This window comes from Motacilla alba, chromosome 6, assembly GCF_015832195.1.
Source record: "Motacilla alba alba isolate MOTALB_02 chromosome 6, Motacilla_alba_V1.0_pri, whole genome shotgun sequence".
NCBI classification, from domain to species: Eukaryota; Metazoa; Chordata; class Aves; order Passeriformes; family Motacillidae; genus Motacilla; species Motacilla alba.
In genome coordinates, this window is record NC_052021.1 from 9,736,822 (window position 1) to 9,760,768 (window position 23,947).

At 40.3% G+C, this 23,947-nt stretch overlaps 1 protein-coding gene across 3 annotated transcripts in view; it reads left to right on the plus strand.

Annotated features, from left to right (window-relative positions):
- Nucleotides 1-295: 295 nt before the first annotated feature.
- OGDHL (oxoglutarate dehydrogenase L) overlaps nt 296-23,947 on the plus strand; it is a 47,785-nt gene continuing 24,133 nt past the window's right edge. The window contains exons 1-9 of one of the 3 annotated variants that reach the window (XM_038141006.1): nt 467-521; nt 4,079-4,525; nt 4,838-5,072; nt 11,672-11,845; nt 15,002-15,104; nt 18,374-18,489; nt 20,212-20,366; nt 22,981-23,127; nt 23,720-23,810. In XM_038141006.1, the coding sequence (XP_037996934.1) occupies nt 4,866-5,072; nt 11,672-11,845; nt 15,002-15,104; nt 18,374-18,489; nt 20,212-20,366; nt 22,981-23,127; nt 23,720-23,810 (993 nt within the window). In that variant the 5' untranslated portion in view covers nt 467-521; nt 4,079-4,525; nt 4,838-4,865. Of the gene's footprint in view, nt 522-4,078; nt 4,526-4,837; nt 5,073-11,671; nt 11,846-15,001; nt 15,105-18,373; nt 18,490-20,211; nt 20,367-22,980; nt 23,128-23,719; nt 23,811-23,947 lie in introns of all 3 variants that reach the window. The other 2 variants (XM_038141007.1, XM_038141005.1) reach the window with 2 other exon arrangements.

Consider the following 23,947-nt stretch of genomic DNA (forward strand, 5'->3'; position numbering starts at 1 on the left):
ATTTACGCGTTCGGGGAGGGCTCAGGGCCGGGAGCATCGAACGCGTTCTGTGCCCCGCGATGGCGCCGGGGGCTGTGAGGGAGCCGGGGCTATAAGGGGACCGGGGCTATAAGGGGACCGGGGCTGTGAGGGAGCCGGGGGGCGTGGAGGGGCCGGGGCTGTGAGGGAGTCGGGTGGTGTGAGGGAGCCGGGGGGTGTGTCGGGGGGGCGTGGGTGTGTCCCGGGGTGTGTCCCGGGGCGTTCCCCGAGGGGCGGGGGCGTGTCCCGGGCTGTGTCCCGTATCCCGGGCTGTGTCCCGGGTGCGTCCCGGGGTGTATCCCGTGTCCCGAGTGTGTCCCGGGTGTGTCCCGAGTGTGTCCCGGGGCGGTGGTGCCGGTGCAGCGCCCTCGGCCCCGCCCCGCCGTGACCTCAGCGCGCCTCACGTGATGCAGGTGCGGCCCCCGCCCCGCCGCTCCCTCCCTTCCCTGCGCGCCCTCCGTGCCGCGCTCCGCGGATGCGCTGGAGCCTCCGCGCCCCCGCAGGTCTGTCCGCGCCGGTGAGGGGCGGGGGGCGGCGGAGCCAGGCCGGGCCCGGCTGCGGTGCAGGGCCCGTCCCCCGCGCAGGCCCCCGGCGCGGCGGGGCCTCTCGCCGTGAGGCTGAGGGGGTCGCGCCGCAGGCCGGGCCGGGCCCCGGAGCGTGGGGTGAGCGGCCTGGCCCGGCCCGGGCTCCGGTGATGTCTCAGCCCCGTCGCAGGCGGGAGCGCCTTGACAGCCCGGCAGGCTCCGGCCCCCGGTGGCCAGGGCGACCGGGACACCGCGTCCTGGCGTTGCGGGGAGGGGCCTGAGAACAAACCCGACCCTCCCAGATCCTCCCCTCTGCTCCGCTGGTAGCCTGGAGCCTGTGGTGGTGTCATCCCTCGGGTAGCCGCTGAAGGCGTTTCTCAGGCCAGGGTAATAAATCCGTTAAGTTTCATTGCACCGAGACGCCTCCAGTGCCCGGGACTCGCGCGGTGCGCCCCGGGGCGAGCGCGCCGCTGGAAAACCTCCTGCAGGTCAACTTTCTGTGTGGAGAGTTAGGATTCCCCATACAGCGCGGCATGTCTGTGCTGGGGGAAAAGAAACATGGAGCGCGTGTGTGCACATGTAGTGCAGGAGGTATCCCTGAAGTTGCCTTATTTAATAAGGATATTCCCTGTATCTGTAATTTAAATTATCTGTGATAATCTTCTGGAGCAACTTTATCATGTTCATCCTTTTTTTTTTTTCAATGTCAGCCTTGTTTTATTTGACATACTCAGTCTTAAGGAGAACTTTAGGAGTAAGCTGTGTGGGGGATATTGTGGGAAATGACCATGATAGTGGATGAAGAACTATTTTTATGAAATATGGACCAGATTTTTTAACCATCACTTTTGCAGAACATAAAGAACATTAGCAGCAGGGCTTCACATGGATTAAGAAACTCAATGAGGACACTGACAATACCAGGAGGATATTAATTCATATGTGCAGTGTATTTATTCTGAAAAGAGCTGGATAAAAACTTTATTATCAGGATTGTCTGCTGTCTGTTTTCCACATGCTTCTATGACCCTCTAGAAACCCGGGTAGAATAATTCCCAAGGCTATCAATGACATTAGGGCACTTCTGGAGGTGGAAGTGCCAAGGTGAAAGCTAGGTCGTTGTTTGAGACAGAACAGCTGCAGGAATTTTCAGCTACTCAGGGCTTCCGTTCCACCATTTTGAAGGTGCTGTGGTGCATTAAATATCAGGTTGTCCTTGTGGTTCACTGCTTCTTTCTTATTTTTGACCTCTGGTAGAGATTTAATTAATGCCATTCTTTATGTTGCTCTTAGCTCAGCTTGATCCCTTTCCAATCACTGTTTTCATTTCAGGGTTGGTTTGGGAAACATAGTGGAGTGGAACAGGTCTAACTGCTCCCGGCTCCTGTGCGCTGTCCTGGGTGCTGATTTCTGACTGACAGTCTCAAGGCTGAGTGGGCTGGGATGGTCTGTGATCACGCTGGTGGTCTCTGGTTTGTTTAGCTGCTGACAGCCTGACATCTGTGCTGAAGAGTGATGTGTGCAGAAGGAAAAACTAAGAGGAAGTCAGGGCTTTTGAGTCATATTAATCTAACTGAAATCTGGCTGGAATGACTTAGCTCCTGTATGCTTTTATAGATTGCATATTCAGTAGTTATTGCTTGAAGTATGGCTCTGACCCCATTTTGAAATTTAAATGGAACCAGAGGGAAGTGGCTGGTACCACTTACAAGCTCTTTTTTACCCTGTTATATATTATGTCATTTGCACCCACTTTCCAATCTCCCTGACAAATTTTTCTTATTCTCTTATGTGTTCTTTACTAACTTCTAGAAGAAATAACTACACATTCTTCAGGCAGACATATGGAGAAAAAATGTAAAATTACCGGCGCTTAAGAAGCTTGCTGCTGCAGTATGATAAACTAGGGAAAATGTTCCTCTCTTTCTCTTCTCTCTCAAGTCTGTACAAATTTAAGTGAGAATAGGTAATCCCTTAGGGGAGTTAGTGTATGTGTGCAGAGGTTTTGTAGCAAAGGGTGAGATTTGCATGCAGTAAGGTAGGTGTAGTAATAATAATAATAATAATAAATTTCATGACAATGGGCATAGACAAAGTTGTAAGTGCCATGGTGATCTCTCTGTTCTTACAGTTATAACATGTTGAAGCCTCACCCAGTTTTACAAAATGACATCATGAATGCTTGCTGTTAAATCTTACAGAGAATTATGCGTGCAGACAGTACTTGAGTTCTGTCAGTGCTCTTGCAGTCACTGAGCTCTTGCAGGACTTAATCTGCTTCCAAAATGGTGCTGCTGGTGTTCCTGTTCCTCCAGTAGCCCAGGAACCTTGGGCAGAGATGGGTATTGAGACAGGTGTTGTAATAAGCTTTGAGCCTGTGAAGTGGGAAATGACCAGGGAATGTAAGCAGGTAGGAAATAACCCTGATGAGTAGGGAATCAGCATACCATGGCCCAGCTGTTGCAGATTTGCTGCAAATGCCAGGTGGAGAGAGAAGAGCGTGTGGTTTTGAGGAGCTCATAGGTTTAAATGAGGACTGGGTGCTGGTTTCAGTGCTGCTGCCTTAGAAGAATCCTTTCCATGTGGCTGGGCACATGGAAAATGTGGACAAGTGCTTGTTTAGAGCTCCCAGCAAGTGGATGATGGCTGCTGCTCTCAGGAGCTACAGCTCAGGTCTGCTGGTGAGTGGGAGTGAAAAGGCTGCAGAAGCCTTGAAAGAGTAGACAAGGGAATCTAGTATGATCAAGGACAGTTCACTGCTGGGATGATAGGTAAAGGTAGTGGCTAAGAAAAGGATCTAGTTATCAGCTTTTAAAATAGACGTTGAGCTAAAAATGTAATGCCAGAGAAGAACAAGCAGTAATACTCTTTTATTTAGTAGGAGCCCTTTTTCTTTTTTTCTTTTTTAGGATCAATATTAACTTTTGAATTGGATGATGAAAAATATAGCTATTCCTGTCCCTTAGAAAATTAGGCATTTTATAACCATGTATTTTGGTTTTTGAAAGGAGGCTGTAAGAGGAGAAATAGTGAGAAAATAATTTAATGGGATTTATACACAGAAAATGTTTATTAAGTTTTTTCATAGTATCTATTTTTGAATTAGAGATGAAGAAACTTTAACATGTAATAGGTAGCATTAAAAATTTTTCTATTACTCAAAATAGCATTATTGTTTTAAAAAAAACTTTTAAGTTCATTTGGCAGCTCAGTACTTTTGTTTTTAGCAATTGTTCAGTCATGCTAAGCAATGAAAGATCTTAGGTTTTACCTTGGACCAAATAAATTATTTCTCCAGATGGACAGCTAAACAAATGAGAGATACTTTGGAGTTAAATCTGAATTTTACTTGTTCTAAATTAATATCTTATCCTTCATGATTTTGTAGCTTTCTAAAAACTTTCAAAATGAAAGCAAAATTAATAATTTCTTTTCACCCTATTGCTCTTTCTTTGCAGTTTTAGCAATTTCAGCATTAAGATTATATTATTTTGGGACTAATTTGAAGATGCATTTGTTCTTTTTTAATTTTGAAGGTGAGCACTGATTCCCTTTGCTAGCACTGGAGCTGATCGTGTTCAGCATTCAGAAGATTCAACCCTTATTGTGGGAAACCAAATTGGAGAATTGAATTTCTCAATTCAAAATTGCATGGAATCTGCTGTCCTTGTTACAAAGCTCGTACGAGATCATTGGAAGCACAAGATAAACGTTGCCAGTTAAGAAAACAAATTAAAGTGAACCTTTTCTCAGTGTTTCACTGTTTGATTGAAGGCTAATGTCAATATGAACACTTAACTAACACTTCTAATTATTTGGTCAGCTCCGTTACTCGTGGCAGAGATTCGAGGTAGCGGCTTCTTGTTTTCCGCAGCACCTGTGGCTGCCGCTGTTTGCTGACCCCAGCCCAGCGTGACTGGGTAAAAGGCCACAGCTTTCCAAACAGAGGGAAAGCACTCGGGGTTGCCTGGAGCTCCGGAGAGGTCAGTGATTAGCAGCCCCATTTGTTGCAGGGAGCTGGGCCCGGGGGCAGGCGGTACAAATGGCGATTGCTGCAGGGAGCAGGTGGCGTTACCAGCTGCAGGAGCTGGGAGAGGAGCTGGCTGCTCTGGGGATGGCCAGCAGCAGCCACTCCACTGCTGTGGCTCTAACTCTGAAGGGAGCTTCGTGCCTAGGCCTGAGCTTTGTACTAGGGCACCGTAGCCAGAAACCTCAGTTTTTGCTGTGAGGCTGAAATGTGTCTACAATTCATTGGCTTTTTTTTCTGATTAAGTTTGGTTTTATTTTATTAATAGACTTGGATCGTCTGGCTAATAAACAAACATGAGTCATCTGAAGTTGTTTGCAGCTACGCTGAAGAGGCATGGCTTTAAACTTCTGGAAAATCAGGATATAGCCAGAAGGGCATTTTTACATGGCCAACGGTATGTTTCATCAGGAACCTCAGAGCCATTCCTGAGTGGGAGTAATTCCAATTACGTGGAGGAAATGTACTGTGCATGGCTTGAAAACCCTAAAAGCGTACATAAGGTAAGTCTAAAACTCGACTGTAAGAGTGGAATAGGTTTCTTTTACTTTTTCACATGCTTTTTAATAAAAAGTTCAGGAAAAGGTGTTGTGTGAAATGAAAAACATGAAATTAATTTCCCACCTATTGATTGGTGTAAGACGTGATATTGCCACTCTGAAAGTACAGGGGAGGCACAGACATGGTGAGCAGAGTAGAAAGAAGGATAAGTACAGACCAGAAACAGCTGCTCTGAAACTTTATTCCTCCATGGGAATGCTGGTCAAGCAGTCAGTTAAGTAATTCGTTACATCCAGAAGAAGACCCAAGAATAAAATATATTTAATTTTTTTGATTATAGTAAGGCTGCATCAGAAAATATATTTAAATAATGTGTTGGTGTTGGTACTTCTAAGCTGTCTGAAGAAGACGAATGTTTGGTTGTCTTTGGATTAAACTATCAAAGTTGTAACCTTAAAACTGAATCTGAAATTGTCAGAATATTCTTCTGAAGTATCTTGAAAAGTATTTTGTTTTGTATCTTCCTTCTCTCTCCAGGCAATTGACATTTGTTTGCTTTTCTAAAACCTCTATTACCCAAATCCTTTCTTGTGGGCAAAATACGTAGGCTTATTTTTTAACAAGCTTTCTGCTGACAAAGAGGGCTCTGTTGTGGTGATACCTGTATATAACTTAAGAAGTTGATGAGAAGTCTGATCAATTCTAAGACAGACAAGTTGTTTTCCAGGAAGTAATGTGAATTGTGCCCAAAATGTTTACCAAATTGGTTGTCCGTTCCCTTATTCTCAAGGCAGGTATATCAAAACGTCACTTAGTAGTTGTTGTTCTAAGTCTGATAATCTGCCTAGAGTGTGAGGAAGGCGTGCATGCCAAGGGCAGAAGCTAAAAAGGAAACCAATAAAGGTGGTTTTGTAGCTGTTTTTTATTTTGGCTATTGTGTATGAACTTAGTCTTGTTGGAAGAGGACATGTGCAGTGCCAACCCTGAAGACTGACTCTTATTCACATAGCAGATTGATCCTTGGTCTTTTATGTTACACCTGAGCTTGGGATGGAGAAACCTTCTCCGGGAATGGCTCTTTCTAGTCTGACTTTGAGTCCTTGTCCTGTAGCTGCCAGCTGAGCTCCACCAGTGTGGGGTGGGATAGCACGTTGTGTGAGTGCACTGAATTTCTGCCAAGCCCTCATGGTGTGTCAAGGCTGTAGATCGATACCAACCCTTTCATACTGGGGATACTGAAGGGATGAACTCATGCATAAGGAGTGTGTGGTGACATCAAAGTGACATCTTGTTTTTATTGTAGTTATGTTATATTGGCGTCTGGCTAACTTCTTTCCTTTTAGATGAATGAAATTCCTGGTTGAGCCCCTTTGCAGCGGAGTGCATTTTGCTGCTGGGAAGCCCTGCAGGCGTCTCTGTGGGTGGGAAGTTCCCCTCGGTGCGGGCAGGGGAGTGCGGGGCCCGCCGCAGCGGGAGCGGGGCGGCAGCGCTGGAGCGCTCCGCCCGGAGCTGGCCAGGGTGCTGAACCAGGCTCGGGACAGTCAGAATTGCTAAAAATCCTGCCGGAAGGCCATCCAGCTCTTCTGGCAGTTCAGGCGCAGTCTGATATGGATCCTGTTGAGGTGATGCAGGTTGTGGGTTGAACAGCAAGCAATTAATGAGTTTACTGGGGAATGCAGGATGTGGCTTAGGGAGTGGATCCCAGGTGATTCAAGATGCATTTTTGTCGTGGTTTAACCCCATCTGGCAACCACTCAGCCACTTGTACTTTCTCTCTCACACACATGCATGAATGGGAGAAAGAATTAGCAGAGTGGAAGTGAGAAAACTTGTTGATGGTGATAAAGACAGTTTAATAAGGAAAGCAAAAGCTGCGTGCACAAGCAAACAAGCAGAACAAAACAAGGAATTCATTCACCAATTCCCGTGGGCAGGCAGGTGTTCAGCCATCCCCAGGACAGCAGGGCTCCAGCACATGTAATGGTGACTTGACAAGACAAACACCATCACTCTGAATGTCCCCCCTTCCTTCTTTCTCCATGCTGATCATTATGTGCTTTGGAATATCCCTTTGAGGGAACATTCTTTGAGGGATATCAGTTGAGGTCAGCTGTCCTGGCTGTGTCCCTCCCAACTCCTTGTGCACCCCCAGCCTCCTCACTGGTGGGGTGAGGAGCAGAAAGGCCCTGACACTGCGTAAGCTCTGCTCAGCGATAACAAAAATGTCTCTATATTGCCAACCCTCTTTTGAAATCCAAGCCAGTTACTGTGAATTAACTATCCCAGCCCAAACCAGCATGATTATAAAACTGTGTGAATTCTTTCCTAGGTTAACTGTGTTTAATACACTTGCGACAGTAGCAAACTGAAATAAATTCACTGTGTCCCTGATTTATGAGGATTGAAAGAATATGATGGATGGAAATAATGGATTATAGCTATTCTTGCCTAAATTATTAGTTTTTTCGCAGTCTGTGAGAAAAGGGGAGAAGGAGAAGAATGCAAATTAATTTTACTTTGTTTCATCAACAAAATTAATTTTTAGTTTTAGTTTCTTGAACTAAACTGAAATTTTAGTTTAGTTTCTTGAAAACCAAGTTTTAGTTTCTTGAAAACCATCTCATTCAACTGGCTGAAAGCTGCAAATACCTTCCCAAGATTTTTTGTTGACAGAAATTGTTCAATTTGAGCTTTCATAAAACAAGTTTTAAAATGTTAAGGGTTGAAATCACCCTGTTTTCTTAAAAATGCAGAAAAATTTGTGCTGTGATTTTTGACTGTAAAGTTGTGCATTTGTCATTTGGGTATGGAGAGGAGAGGAAGTGTTGGAAAATAACGTCAAGAGATGCCACATGGTGTTGATTATGGTTTTGTTAATGATTTGGCTCTCTTCAGGCCACTCATTTTCATTGTTTTATTCGGTATGTCCAGCATGATTTAGAGAACCAGCTTGTGCATTTAGACATTGCATTCTCTTTCCTCATTTTCTTTTTATACCTTATTTCTCCTCATGTTTTTTCTTCGACAACCCTTTTTCAGAGGAGATGTGCTTCCTCATCGATTAGATGGAAAAGCTTGATTTTTCCTGGGCTTTAAAAGTCCTACTCTATTCACTTGTACTTAGAAACTCCAATTATCAGGGCTCCTGAACTGATTTCCCTCTCAGAAGATTTGACTGGGCATGTCTTCCCATGTATGCTTATTTAGAGATGTTTGAAGTATGGCTGTCACATTCCAAAGCGTTTCTAACATTTTCTTCTTTCTATATATATCATGGTTGTGTATCAAGGAATATGCATATATATTATACATGTTTTATATATATAAGAGTTTTTATTATTTGTACAAATCCATTTCAGATGATTTCCTGCTTTTCCTTGCCTTTTGAATTTCCTATCATCAGAGTAGCCAAAACAACAATCAGAATAAAGTGACGTGTGCTCTGAAAAAGGCATCATTATTTCTCCTTGAAGCTTGGTGTCAGGGCCATAGATCATAAGAGAGAAGCTTGACAAGGCTCAGTTATTACTATCACAAGATTAATTACAAAACTGCATGGTTTGCTATGGAGTACATGATGCCTGCCATGTTGTCCTGTGTGCAGCTGCTCTGCCCTCAGAGTGCGATCACCTCCTTGGTTTATGGTCTAGGAAAAGATGTGGGGGATTGTTTTGCTTTGACTTCATTTTATTAATTTTCTTTTTTAAATGATATAGTGGTGCTCAGTATGTGCCTTCTAAGGCTTTCCTGTTCTCACTGTAATTGATGAATATTGTGATGGCACTAGGAAAAACCCCAAACCATCAAGATAAAGCATATGTTACTTGTTATTCTAATTGCAACACTGTTTATTATATGACAGTAAAATATTGACACTGAATCACTTGAATTGTGTTATATTACTTGAGAAAATAATGGTTAACTACAATATAGATTTGCTGGCAGAAGGAAAGAAAATGTATCATCTATCACTATAGTAATTTTTTGTGACTGTATTTCTGTATTATAAATCTCCTCTACCATTTTCTTGACGAACTTTACTAATTTAGTAGAGAAGCTGCAGGTTTGCAGTGAGAGCAAGCTGGTCTTCTATCTGTTCAGTCACATGGCAAATGCTGTTGCCAAAGACTGACATTGATACACAGAACTTGAAGACTATAATCTGGTATCAATCTTGAAAGACACTATAGAAATTTGTAGAGGCTTTGATGGATGTGTATCTAGTAAAAACTAATTTTCTGTAGCCAAATGATGTATTTTCCCTCCCCTCTGATTAAATGTCAAGCTTGTCCAACAAATCAATAAGTTCAAAAATGTGATAGGAAAAAGTAGTCTGGGTCCATTCTGTCTCAGCTGGCTGCATCTTCAGATGGAAACGTTTTCTTTGTATTTGTGAATTTGCATGAAGAAAGAGCCCCATACTGATTCTCCTTAAACAGATCACTTGTTGGGCAAGTCTTTTTGGAGTTTGTTAACAACTCTCTCAGCACAGCACTTGTCTAAAAACACATTCAGTTGTTTGTGGGACTGTGCTGTGATAACTTTTACATGTAAATGCCAAGTTTTAGTCAAAAAAGGAACAGTTATGTTATTATCACCATTGTGTATGTATCATGGTATTATAAAAAGTTAGGAAGAAACCTTAACATAAGCAAAGCAAATTCTTTTTTAAAACTTTGAGTGTGAAGAGATGTCATGAATCCAAGTGTGTGTTAGGAATTTCCTAATTTATTGTTTAATGATAATTTGTTACTGTGTATTGCCCAAATAATTTCTCCAGTCTAAGTAGCTTTAGTGGTTAAAAAAGGGATTATGATTGTTTTTCACAGTCAGGGGTCTCCAGGCTCTCAGACTGGGTGCTGTGTAGGCATGGAATAACAATGCTGTCCTTAACACAGACCAGGAAGGTGTACAGAGACAATCCCAGCTGAAATACAGTCACACTAATAGGCTCTTGTAGACCACTTATAGTATGTAAATTCAGACTTCTAATCTCAGTGTGGCTGCCAAGATGTCAAGGTAAGAAGCATATAGGAAACAAGCATAAATAAGAGAAGGGAGGAGGAATGAATTCCTCATCAGTGTGTCTGGAACTGGCCACCACACATGATCTGTCTGCCTTAATTTGTCAGGACATGTAAAAGCCAGGCTATGTTTAGATAAGCCTGTGTAAGAGCAGGGTGATAAATTAAGTTTACTGTATTTGTATTGATGCAGCTTTGTATGAATAAAGAAGTAAGAGGGGTGCATTAAAACAGTGTTTCTTGGGCAGTGACCTCATGCTAATGATGAGATTCCCACCCAGAGATTCAGTGAATCCCCCCCACTTCCACAACTGGAACCTGGATGGTTGGGTGATGTTTGTCTCCTTTATGCTGCTCTTCTCATGGTGTTTCTGAACACCTTAGAGCTTTTAGAAATTTCAGTATGAATTTTATTTTGTTAAGGAAAGCAAAAAGGATTTGTAAATATTTTTCCTTATGTCATGCTTGTATTATGTTATTTTGATTCTTTTGTGGGTTCTGTAATGCATATATTAAGTAATCTTTTAAAAAGAATTGCTTTGGACTACTTTTTCTTTTTTTTCTGGCACTTGGTTCTTTGAAATGTAATGGAAAGCTGCAAGGCTCGCAGCCTTGCAGAAATTTATCTCTTGAAGTTCTTCTATTCCAGTCACAAAGATATGTAAGTTTTAAAATAGCTTCCTTTTTGTTTTCTGAAGTTAGCCAGCTGAGAGAAGTGTTTTACACAGACTTCCTTCTTTCTGAGTACAAGTGTCTCACATGTTTAGTCCCATTCTGCTCTCTGTTAGCATTCATATATCTGATACCGTTCTAACCTGGCACGGTGACCACCTCATCAGAATGAAAACAGTTCAGAAAAACAAGATTGGGGCATATGTGAATGAAGAGGCTTGTGTAAAAGCACAGAAGGAAATAAAAGGATCTCTTGTTTGTTGTGATTCGGTTTCTGAGATAAGGACTTTTCAAAACTTATGACTTGTATCTGAAACCAGGCCCATAATTTCTTTCATGGTGAGGTAACCTAACCTAAGCTGGTGAGGAAAGGATCTTCGAACAAAAGTCTCACTCAAAAAAGCTTTAATTGAAGTTTCTTCAAGAAAAGCTGTTAAGGACTGATTCTTATTTAGCATAATCAGTGGGTGTCTTGAAGTACCATAAATTCTACAAGTATCGTTAAAGGAATGGATTTAGTTTGTTAAGGTTCTTTGTTTTATGGGCTTGATAGCTCTTTACCAGCAGCATTATATTGTAGCCATTCTTGGTTGTCTGAATAAACAGCACAATTAAAAAGAGCTGTGTGATTGGATAATATATGAAGATGCTTTTACAGTGCTGTGTGCTGCAGAGTTTTCTGCTGAGCAAGCTTGATGTAAGAAATGAGAGGAAAAGTGTTCTGTGTAAATAAAACACACAGTTCTACTGAGACTGGGACATACCAGTGCTCTTTTTCTTGCTGTCTGTGAGCAGAGTTTAACACTGTAATGCAGTGAGGTTCCATTTGCAGTTTGAAAGAGCTGCTTTGGATGAGACTTTTGTTTGAGTTTTTGAATATTTCTCTTCTCTGTACACATGTCCAGTCCTGGGATGTGTTTTTCCGGAGTGCTGCCGCTGGCCAAGCAGCCCATCTGCCAGCTCAGCAGGAAGGCAAGGGATCGTTTCTGCAGAGCCACGGCCTGGCCCCGACACCGGCCACGGCTGAAAAGGTTGTTGAAGACCACCTCGCTGTGCAGTCACTGATAAGGGCATACCAAGTAAGTGCATTGTGGGGTAGGGCTGGGAAGGCCTCTTCCATGCAAACACCCTTCTTCCTTTTTATGTTCTCATTTGTACTCTGGTTTTAACTACTGTCTTGCTTCTAATCCAAAAGGCCTTGAACTAGACAGCTTTTCTTTCCAGCACAGTGTCTGAACATGGAGGTGTTGGATTCAGACTGGGTTGATCCTCTGGTTTAGCAAACTCATAATCCAGATTACCCAGAGACCTGACTTTGGTCATCTGACTTAGCCCAGAAGGACTTTATGGAGACAGCGATTTGTGAAAGTCTGTCTTCACCTCTGGGAACGTTCGTACTGTGGTTCTAAATGTTACTGCCCTTCTTTAGGAAAGGATGGAATGTCTTTGCCTTCTCATACATCTAAGGTGAATCTTCAGATTCCTGATTTGAGAAGGATTATAGGTAAAAAGAGAGAGGAGAAATGATGAATTAACTAGAAACTGAATTTTGGGAGGCTGACAATACTGAGTTTGGGTTAACTTTGATGGATTCTTTTAGAGAGCTGTTCATCAAAATTGATTTTGTTTCACACTCTGGTTTTTAACCCTTTTATTAAATTAAGAAATTAAGTCTAATTTCATTATTTGTCCTCTAAAAGAAGAAGGAATTTGGAAATAGGACAGTGGGTTTTGTTAGATGGCTTCCAAAAAAAAAAAAAAAGTTTAAATATTTTTGTTTAGACTTGTATTTAGTATCTTACTTTCAATAAAATGCTTACAAATGATGTAAAAAAAAAAAAAACAAAAATAACCAACCCATAAAACTAGATCTATGTTTAACAAAATATTCCACAAGTATTTTTAAATTAGTAACTTCCCAGGAAGTTTCCTACAGTTTGATTTGAGCAGATCTATCTGTTCCTCCCTGCCCTAAATACTTTAAATCTGGTTTGGTGTCATGAGAGGAGTAGAAGAGGAACTCCTTAAAAGACCTTCTTTTGTACACAAACCATTGTCACCATTGAGTTGTAGGATTGTTGTAAAAGAGTAGAAATGGTTGTGAATATAAAGAATATGTGAAATTTGCTTAGAAATAGATATGCAGAAAATAACCAATTTTGCAGTAAAAATTTGGTGAAGTATCAGAGAAAATTGGAGAACATTAGGCGGCTTTGAATCAATTTACTTGAAAATAGTCCAGGGATTGCCATTTTGCTCTCTGTATTTGTCAAGTGATGGAACAGAAATGTCTGTAGAAATGGCAGGCACCCATGTGTCTGCAGCTAACAGTCACAGAGGATTGCCTAAGGCAACTGTCTGCTTTTTAAAAGGTATTTAGTACCCTCTAAATTCAGCGCTGAAGGGGTATGATAATTTGTGACCTTCCTTTGCCTGATAATGAAATGGAGAAGGATACAGAATTTTCATTTCTCAAACTGTCAGTGTTTTATGGTTTTGTGGTAAGCTGCTTTGTGTTCTGTTGAGCTGGACTTTAAGAAAGCAGTTAATCTGTTGCTTGTTCTAACAGAGAGCACTGGACACACTGAAAGAAGGATTTTCAGTGGGATGTGTGTGCTTAACAGAAGTGAAGCTGAGAAATCAAGGTCTAGTTTCTGGTAGTCTGTACTTGCATTTATCATATGGCAATCAATGAAAATTTTCTATGTATGTGTTTTCACAAGGTTGATCTCTGATTTTTGCAGATGTTACTTTCACTGAATACAGAAAATAGTATCAGGACTTAGTAAAAATGCCTTGATATTGAGGGAAATACTGTCTTTTAGTGAAAGACCAACCTACTCCTGGAATAATATGGCACAGCATTTACTGCTCTGCCTTTCTGGGTTTTGGCAGTCCTGCTGATCCTCTTCCTATTAATACTGAGGAGCAGATGTAACTTAGGGAGGTGAATTCTTTCCTGTTGATGATGTTTGAGACCGAATTGTTTGCTTTGTAAAGTCAGATAAACTTAGTGCTGCTGTAAACAGTCAGATGGCACAGATGTTGCTGTGGGCATCATTTGACCTGTCAGAGTTTCATTACTGGTGATTCATGAGATGCAAAGAATCACAGAAATCAGGCTGAGATTAGAGGGCTGGTAGTTCCAAAAAAGATGCCATATTTCTGGTTTCTTATGACTGGAAACCATTTTGTTATAAACTCTCCTGCAAATATACAATAATTGAACAGTGTTTTTACAGGTCCCTTCTTGATGAAGCACACTGTAATCATATTCTATTACTGTGTGATGCACTTCACTGTTAATGTGGCCCTTGATAATTTTGGGGTTTTTTTCAGGGACAGCTAGGATACCAGTAGTGTGAATGAAATTCTACCCAAGGGATGCAAATTTGTTGTTAAAAAGAAGAAGTATAAGGATAAATTTTTAATATATTCATCTATACAAAGCTTTTAATGAGTTAATTTGGTATATGAGAGTCACGTAAGAGGCATATTAAAAATGGTTTTATATTTGTGGCTCTCTGGGATCAATTAGTTATTTCTGCTGTAGCAATATTATATGATAATTCACTAGTTTATAGCAACTTCTGGCATGCATTAACACCAATCACACTGATCATTGAAAGCTGGCTAAATTCCTCTCTCAAATTGTGTTCTTCAGTGTCTTGAATATCAATTCTATCAGATCAGATTTCTGAAATTTCATGAATAGATGCTGTCAGATGCTATCTGATTTGGAGCAGAGCTCGGGAAGACTGATCCCTTCACTTCCAATATAAACTACTTTAGCACCAATCTGGTTTAAGTCAACAATTCTGTATTTTAATATAATGCGGGTGCAGAAAGGAGGATTTAGGCAAAAATACAAAATAACTGAATTGGCAAATGGTAAGATCTCTTAGGCTCATCATAGTTACTTAATTTTACCCAGAGACTGAGAGGGTACTCTCTAGTAGCCTTTTTCACTAAAACTCCAGTGTAATCCCAGTTATAATGGTGTGTCAGACATAATGAAGATTAGGTTGTAATGTGTAATTTTTGATAGAGGTATATATGTAATCAGTGGTATAATGATTATTTTTTGTTCTCATGGGAAAACTTGGGAATATGTACCTTGTCATCACATTAGTGGTGTTTGCCTGTTCAGCTTAATGGGAGAGATATCACTAACTTTTTCCCTTTGTCTGACTTTTAGTGTGATTTCATTTTACTCTACTTTCCTCCTTTTTCAGATCCGTGGCCATCATGTGGCTCAGCTGGATCCCCTTGGAATTCTGGATGCAGATTTGGATTCGTTTATTCCATCTGACCTTATCACCACAATTGATAAACTTGGTGTGTAAGCTGTGTGCCTCCTTATTGAAATGCTCATTTGTGTATCCCTGCACTGAGGAGATTTCCTAAGACATTGCACAGATTGCTAGAAAGGCTTGAGTTGGAAGAGACCTTAAAGATGACCTAGTTACAGCTCCCCTCTATGGGCAGGAATGCCACATTTCAGGGATGCTTCTACCTTTTCTGCTTGCTGATATCATGACATAGAGCCTTTGAGCATCTGTAAGGAGGCTAAAATTTCAGGATGAAGGAATTGCTACTCTGAGATCACAAGTGAGGTTCCTGTGATTTCGTCTTCTGATGAAGTGATTGTTATAAATGCTCTATAAACCCTCTAAATATTTTATTTTTGAACCACACCAGAAATTAATACTAACCAGTACATTCTGATAAGAGTAATCTATAAGAGAAGTCTTAATTACTCTTACAGCATTACACTTCATACTTGTTTGAACTGGCGACATCTGAAGGGTAGTCAGGGGGGAAACCAAGCAATAAATAAAGCACTGGACAGAGGAACTTAGGGTAAATTTCATACCAAATTTGGAATCTAATGTCTGATACTGATTCCTTATATGTGTCTTGAAGAAGTGTCTTTGAAGTTAACAGAAGAAAATATGGAAAGCATAGAATTCTTCATCTGTGGATAGAAGCCAAGGGTGATTATATCTTCTATTATAAACTTCAGTTTACTGCTAAAGAGGGTGCACTGGGGTCTGCTTTTGCAAAGGTTGTTCTCATTGTTAGGAGGGCTTGTGTCTGAGAAATCGGCACTGATCAATTTCTTTGCCTCTCTCTACTTGAATAAAAAAACACCTGATTGATTTTTCTCTGCTCTTCAATCTACCTGGTTAGTTTAAAATGTGGTTTTCAACTTGATGAAGACACTGAATCAATTTTTCTTTGATGTGTAGGGAAGCTTTTTCGATAAGACATAAAACATAGTGCAGGAAGTAAATAAAACACTCTCTGCTTAATTTTACTATAAGCATATCTACTCTTTGCTGCTCTATTTTCTATTTCTGGTGTAGGGAAAGAAGCAGTTCTGATCATGTAAAGAAAGTGGATGCCTAGGACTAGAGGGGTGCTTACACAAATTGGGTCTTCTCTCTGAAGTTTGTCAGCTTTAATTAAAGAAAAGTACCTACTAGGAAACACATGAGGCATTTACTGAGCAAATATAATTAATTTGGAGCATGGGTGACTACTAGCATGTCAGTACACATTTCTTTACACTCTACAGATAATTTAGTACAGGCTGTTGTGACTGATCAGAAGGCATCCACTGAAGCCCTCATGCCCATAGGAAAAATATGCCAGACCTCTGAATGAGATGGGGGGGATGTGTTTTAGAGTGTAACTGAGGAGATTTCACTTTGTGAAGGGAAGCAAAATTTCTAACCCAGTCTTGGCACAGCTAAAATAGAAGAAGATCTCAAATGCCTATCCTTAGTGTTCCAGGCAGGAAACTTTTGAAACGTTTTTGGCAGGACAGAAAGTATTTTAATATTTTATTTTTCTGCGCATTTTCTTTGTCCCATCTTCTGGGTGTTTTTTGTTTTGTTTTTTTTTTTTCTGAGAAACCTTGTGGTAGGAAATTTCTTCTGAGAGTTGCTTCTGAAATGCTTCTAAACATACCTACTGCTTGAGTCACAGTATAGAATTGCTTTCAGGATTTCAGTAAGGGTGTATCTCTTTAAACACAAGATGATGCTTCAGTAAATATGTGGTGCTGTGGTACAAAGCACAGATGTTCTGTGTGTGCCCAAATTACTCCTGTACGTGTTCTGCTTTATGCATGAGAGGACATCAAGAGCCTTTGAAGTCTGAGGGAAAGTCAGCAAAAGTGAAGAAATAAATGCATTGCTTTGTTTCAAACAACACTAAAGGCCCTGTCATCCCCTGTGTCACTCTCCCCTCCTGCTGGGAAAAAACCTGTTACGATACCAAAAAGGAGAAGTAGTGGTACCCATGCTTTTTTGGCCGCTCTAGGTTTGAAATCTAAATACATTATTAAAACCAAAATTACCATTTTACACTTTTTTATTTTTAAAGCAGAAAAAAGTGTTATTTACTAACAGTGCTGTATAGTAAAAGTGGTAGCAATGCATTCCTATGGCCTGTCTTCAATTCTTTCGTGCCATTATTATTTCATCCTTAATTTGCTGCTTTGCTTTTATCATCAGAGAAGTCACTTAACATTTAAGCACTTTATTGATTTAAGAGTTATGTGCATGCTGTTTTATCAGTGTTCAAGTGGATGTCTACAGCTTATCTGGAACCAAGATAAAGTGTTCAAAATTAAAAATGGAGGTGTTTTTAATTTTTCAAATATTTTTACATCTGTAGTTTGAATGTATATATAAGCTTCTATAACTGTGAGTGATGTGTATTTTAAGTGTTGTACCTTTGCTTTTTACGATTATAAGAAACTATTTTTCCTTCCTTCCTTCCTTTATTTAACAGGTCTAAGGTAAACTTGTATCATACCAGGCCTTTAACTTGCATTCACACCAGTCTTTCAGTCTTGTCTGTTGTGTAGTTTGGCTTTTGAAACTGCATAATAGGTTAAATATTTTCTTAAATAATATTCTCAGCCAGAACAAGTTTAGATGTGTCCAAATCAAGATAGGTCAATGTAGTTAAACAAGTTTCAGGTGGTGGGGGTGTGGAAATCTGTGTGTTTTATAAGGGGTCACTGCCTGGGAGCTAGAGCTGTATAGGTCATTACACAGCGATTTCAAACTAATTTCCCTAAAAAGAGAGAGTGAATGGAAATACCTTGACAGTTCTCCAGAGTGCTTGTACAGCATTTTATTGGACCTGTTGTGCATTCTCTCGGTCTGCCTATTAATGTAAAATGCTTCCAACCAGCTGGTTCTGTTGGTGAGAAGGGATTCTTTTTGGGTTTGTTGCTCATGATAGAGTTGGTTATTTTATTAAACAGTGAGCTGTAAGGAGTAGTGTGGAAAATTGATGATGTGTGTCTTAATATGGTAAAATATAAAAAAGGCTGGAATGATTCTAATTTCAGTTGTTTCATTTGAGCATTTAAGAAAGAATCAAGTAATGACTATTTAATTCAAACACTCTTTTTAAAATCCAGAATAAAATCCATTTTACTAATGGATACCTTCAGAATATTCACACTTTCAATTTTTAAGTACCTTCTTTCTTAATACTGCTTTATTAAATACAATTGAAAACCAATGCTGGTTTCCTTTTTGTCTCCCGTTCTGCTTTGCAAATCAATAATGAACCTGTTGCAGGGTTTTATGGTTTGCACGAATCAGATTTGGACAAAGTCTTTCAGCTGCCAACAACCACCTTCATAGGAGGAAACGAGAACAGTCTGTCTTTGCGAGAGATCATCAAACGCCTGGAGGTCAGTGGGACATGTTTTCATTTTGGAGTCTTTTCATTCAGACCAAAGGGAACTTTTTCCAGGTGTCAGTCACAAAATTCCCATATCTTCTGCTAGTTATTAATGGAGCATGTTATGGATTCCAACGACATTAAAAATAACCTTTGGACTATTTCTAGAGGTTGCAGCACCACTGGTGCAATTAGCTGGATATTGGAAATACATAGATTAAGGATGAGTATAAAAGAAGTGAATATGGTAGAATATTAATGCCAGCCCTCTCTCTGGAAAGAACTGATATTGTTTAAAAGGAGAAGAGCCTTTAGAAATTGTCTTTTAAGTGTTTTAACACAGATAAAACACCTGTGCACACAGTGTTCAGGACATTCAGGGGTTGCTTTCAGATCCCCAGCTCTAGTGAGACCTTTACTTGAGGAAAAATATGAAGGCTGGGTACCAAATTCATGAAAGCTCACCTGTAGCTTGTAGACTGTGATGGTCCTTGTTTTCCATCCCCAGTCTTTTTTCTAGAGTTTCATTATCTGGCAGGTGACATGGTTTATGCCATAGGAAGTCATCAAAGCTAAAATAATTCAAAGAAAAACTAATTGAAGGAATAAATGTAATTAGAGGTGAACTCCAAATAGCAAAGCAGCAAAGAGGAATGGTAATGAATTTGTAGGCTGCCGAGTGAGTCATTATTGGATATTCCCAGTTGCTTGACTTTTATGTTGGCTTAGCTGAGGCATGGTAAATTGTTTAACCACATTATCTTTGTTGTGCATTTGAGCTCTATATTTGGTTGGGGGTTTTTTTGTTTGTTTTTGCACTTCTAGCTTATCTGTGTAGCAATAGTCCTTAAAATTGTAACGTGCAAATAAAAGGACAAAATCAATAGCAAAATATAAAAGCCTTAGGGAACTGATTTGTGTTAAGGAGAAATAACTCTCTTCTTTCCTCTTGTCTCTAGAGCTTTGGATTTTTTTTTTTTTAATGGAGGTTAACATTCAACTCCTTAAAGGCAGTAGAGAACACACACTATGTTGAGAGTAGTTTTGTCTCAAACTCACAGCAGCTCTTATTTCTGTTGACTTGTGTTTTGGAAATATTTTTTCTGAGGAAATACTCTTTTTAAAGTAAGAAATGAAATTTAAAAAAAAGAACAAGGAGATAAAATTACTACTGTGTCTTTGCATTTCTCTCTGTCCTTTCTCTGCTCTCAGATGCTTGGATCTTTTTTCACTTTTCAAGTTTTCTGAAACCTGACAGTTATCAGACAATTTGCATTAGACTTCATAGCTTTCTTCTCACTGTCTTTATTTCTTGGTTTAAGGTTAAGTTTATAAAAGATGTGATAAATACACAAATTTTGATAAATTACTTGAAATCTTTGCTGGTGCATCCAAAGAGTCTACTATGCCTGTAAGAAAAGCACTGAGTTAGGTGAAATGTGCCAGTCAGAGTAATGCAGGTTTGTTGGCCTACTTTGAGTGTAGCATAAGATGAGAATCTTCCAGTTTAAGGATTTTGAAATGTTACTTTGTAGAGAAAGCTTTGTGATACAGAACTAGATTCAGTTAAACAATTTATTCATTTATAGAATTACTTTGGGGGAGATATTGTGGAAGGGGAAGACACGGTAGCTTTCAGGAGATTAACAGAGGCTATAATTAAAGAAATATATTAGTTTCTTTGTGGCCCACTAGCTCCTAAAGCCTCTCTGTTGGTGTTTTCACTTGCTAGCATACCTACTGCCAACACATTGGCCTGGAGTTTATGTTCATCAACGACGTGGAGCAGTGCCAGTGGATCCGTCAGAAGTTTGAGACGCCGGGAATTATGAAGTTCACCAACGAGGATAAGAGGACTTTGCTGGCAAGGCTGGTGCGCTCCATGAGGTACGCCGGGCTGGGCTGGGCTCTGTGCCTGCTGCCTGGGAGCTGGGGGGCCTGGAAGCTGCTTATGTTGGGGGAACAGTCTCACTGAAATCTGGACTACGGGTGGGTGTAGTTAACCTGGCTGCCTTCTCAAAGGAAAGTGTGTGCTGTGAGGAATCTGTCAGGGTCTGAGTTGTGACTTAGTATTCTGTTATCTTAAAGGGCATTTAGTGGCATGCCTGGCAGTGTTTTCATTGGCTTGAGGAGGTAAACTAGGAAAAAGTTGTTTCAACACACTAGTAATATACATTTTTATTCAATATTTGTAGCCTGTTTCAGAGAGTAAGTGTCAGAACAATGTTGGTGTGTGATTTCAAGTCCTTTCTGCCTTTTTCATTCTGAGATGTGCCAAGATGTGTTGTGCTGTTGCATGACCTGGCAGCAGCAGTTTTAGTATCTACAATAGAAAAAGCACATTTGGAAATAGCTTATCGACTGCTCCCATTGTGGCTATCTGTGTGGAAATACTGTGATCCCAGAGATGGAATTATCCTCTCACCCCCGGAACAAGGCTTTTCAGACACAAGATTTATTTCAGTCCCTACAATCTGAAACAGTGTGTATGTCCTTTGTTAAACACAAGAGTCAGAGATTTGGAAAGGCACACTTTTTTGTTAAGATTCTATGTTCAAAGATCTAAAAATGAAGCGCTCATTGGAGGTGTCAGAAGATGCTTTTGCCAGGTATTTTATTTCCCAGTGTTATAATGTCTCATTAAAAGTTTCATTTAAAGAGAAACAAAAATGAAACTTACTGGTCAATTGAATATTACACTTGAGTAAGTTTGTTTAACAGGCCCTCAGGATGAACCATCTCCATTTATCCTAAGACAGGAATCTGTTCTTTTATTCCTGCCTAAGCTGTGGAAAGATCTGGGGTTTCTAGTGGCATGAAGGAGCCTAATGTTCATCTTCTGCCAAATTAACTGTCTGCTGAATGGGGAAGAAAAAAGTTTTACAAAACGTTCTATCCAGCTATCCTTAGAGTGCTTTTTACTTTATTGTTTGAAAATGACCTGGGAAAAAAAGTCTGGTTTTGTGGAAAACTGGTTGTCCTCTTGAGATTTTTGGCTTTGTAAAGCAGGTTTTCATTGTTTTGCTCAAGACTGTTTTTAAAAATGTTAATTCCAAGAACTACAGAGTTCAAGTACTTGAAACTGAATTTTAAAGTTGGATTTCTCATCTCATGCTTTTCACTGATAGATTATTGAACGAAGAGTTGTTTTAAACTCCTCCTTACGTAAAATACTCATTGTATATTTCTGAGCTACTTTGTAATGCATTAGTAAACATGTTAGACCCTGATGTGGAGCCTGCTCTGGGCAGGGTCAAGCATTTCCAGATTAATCTCTTCTGAAAGCAGCCACCTTTCACCAGATGTTTTCCTCACTGGGTACTGAATGCATGCAGGGGCAGAGGCTGAGGCTCTGTGACCCGCAGTGGCATGTGGGGGACTGGCAAGGTGTGACTGTGAAATACTGTAGCTCTGCACACTTAGTGGCACTTGCCTCAAGTAATGATCTGGCTGCTTGTCTAGTACTGGCTGAACTTGCTGCTGCAAAGAGGAAGAAATCAGTGTGTGCACTGCTTTCCTTTGCCCTGTGGGACCTTCTCATGGCACGCTGCTTTCCCTTTGTAAAGAAACTGGCATAGCCCCCCAGACTTCCCTCAGGAATTCTGGCAGAATGGCTCAGTTGAGGGTCTGGTTTGTTGCTTAGATGGCTGGATTGATTGTAAGGTATTGATGGGTGAGCTAAGAGAGATTTTGGCAACAATTCATATCACTGCCTTTAGGACTTCAGTCTAAAGAGGTAAATGTCAGGATTCTAAGTGAGGAATAAGCTGAGTATTAATGGATTATGGCAGTGTTGTCAGGCGAGGCACGGCTCTGATGATGTAACCAATACAGTTACTTTCATGAAGATGTATTTTCTTTGCCTTTCCTATCTCCAAGCTTTACAATGTATAATCCTTTCCATGTTTGTTAAAAGGTACTTTTTAACCACTCACATTGCCTCTGGCTCAAATGCATTAAAGAATGAAAGAGCTTAGAGCTGTCAGGGATTGACATCATTCTGCTGCTGAAGCTGAGGCAGGGTTACTAGTGTCCAGCTTCTTGGCTCATTCCTAAGTGTTACATCACACAGTCTGAGGAGCCTTGCTGTTGAATGAGACCTATGGACTAGGTGTGTTTTCTACTCTGGTTTTGTTACAAGTATTAGAAAACACAGGTTCACTATTTCCTTCAATTTATAGAAGAGACTTCTTTGCTCTCACTCTGCATTCCCAGTGGTCAGATTTGTATACATGAGAACAGTTTTGTCTGAGGTAGGGACCCTTAATTGTTTCAAAGTCCTAGTAAACAGTTTATAGATGGGGGAGAAAGAAGACTGAATTCTCTCCTGTGTTTCCCTCCCCATGTGTGACTGAATTCCAGAGGTGTATAACTTGTATTCATGGATGTTTTAAAACAGTTTAATGTAACTTTATTTGCTGTAAGATGGTAAAATTTTGTATTTGCTACATTACCTTAGTGCAAATAATTTCTTTTGACTTTTTGTTTCTTTTTGGCAAAGATTTGAAGATTTCCTTGCTCGCAAGTGGTCTTCTGAAAAGAGATTTGGTTTGGAAGGATGTGAAGTAATGATTCCTGCGCTTAAGACCATCATTGATAAATCCAGTGAAATGGGAATTGAATATGTTATAATGGGAATGCCTCATAGGTAATGCCAATGGAAACGCCCCAACAAATGGGCTTACTGTGTTGGGACAAGTTTTGGGTTCTAGAAATTTATTTTAAAAATTGATATTAGAGAAGCTGAGGTAGGAAGAGTCAGTCATAACAAGAAAGGGGAACACAGAACTGTAGCAAATGCCTGTCAGTAAGAGGACACAGGCTTCAAAAGTAAATGATGGAGAAACTCTCCTCAGTGTACTTTGAAGCTACAAGCAAATGTGGCAGCAGCCATGGTAATCTCTGCCATTGCATAGAGTCTCTAGAACTGGGAAAGCTTGGTGAGGTAGTTTTGAACTTACTTTTGCAGTCTGCCTTAACTAATTTATAATGTGATGATTTGAAGACTGCTAGGAAGCTACAAAATTCACTTGGATAACAAGGTGTTCTAAAATGTCTGAGGGAATGCATTGGAGGAACTTTGTAATGGGAAAAAGGGTTGAATCAAGGGTTTCAGGCTCAAAAGTTTGAAGAGAACATTTGCAAATTTCTTACAGGGTGGTTTGCAGATTTTGTAAATTTATGCTGTTGACTCTGTTAGTACCATGTTTGAGACGAAACTGTGTTTGGAATTTTCTTAGAGGTCGGCTAAATGTATTGGCTAATGTAATCCGAAAAGAGCTGGAGCAGATCTTCTGTCAGTTTGATCCCAAACTTGAAGCAGCTGATGAGGTAAGTTGCTTTTTGATTAGATCTGTATGGTGAGGTCAACATTCAAGATAGTTTTCAGTTGTTTTGGTCATGGTTACTATGAAAACAATATTATCAGCTGCAATGCCTTCTTTTCTAGTTTGAGGAACATGATTTGG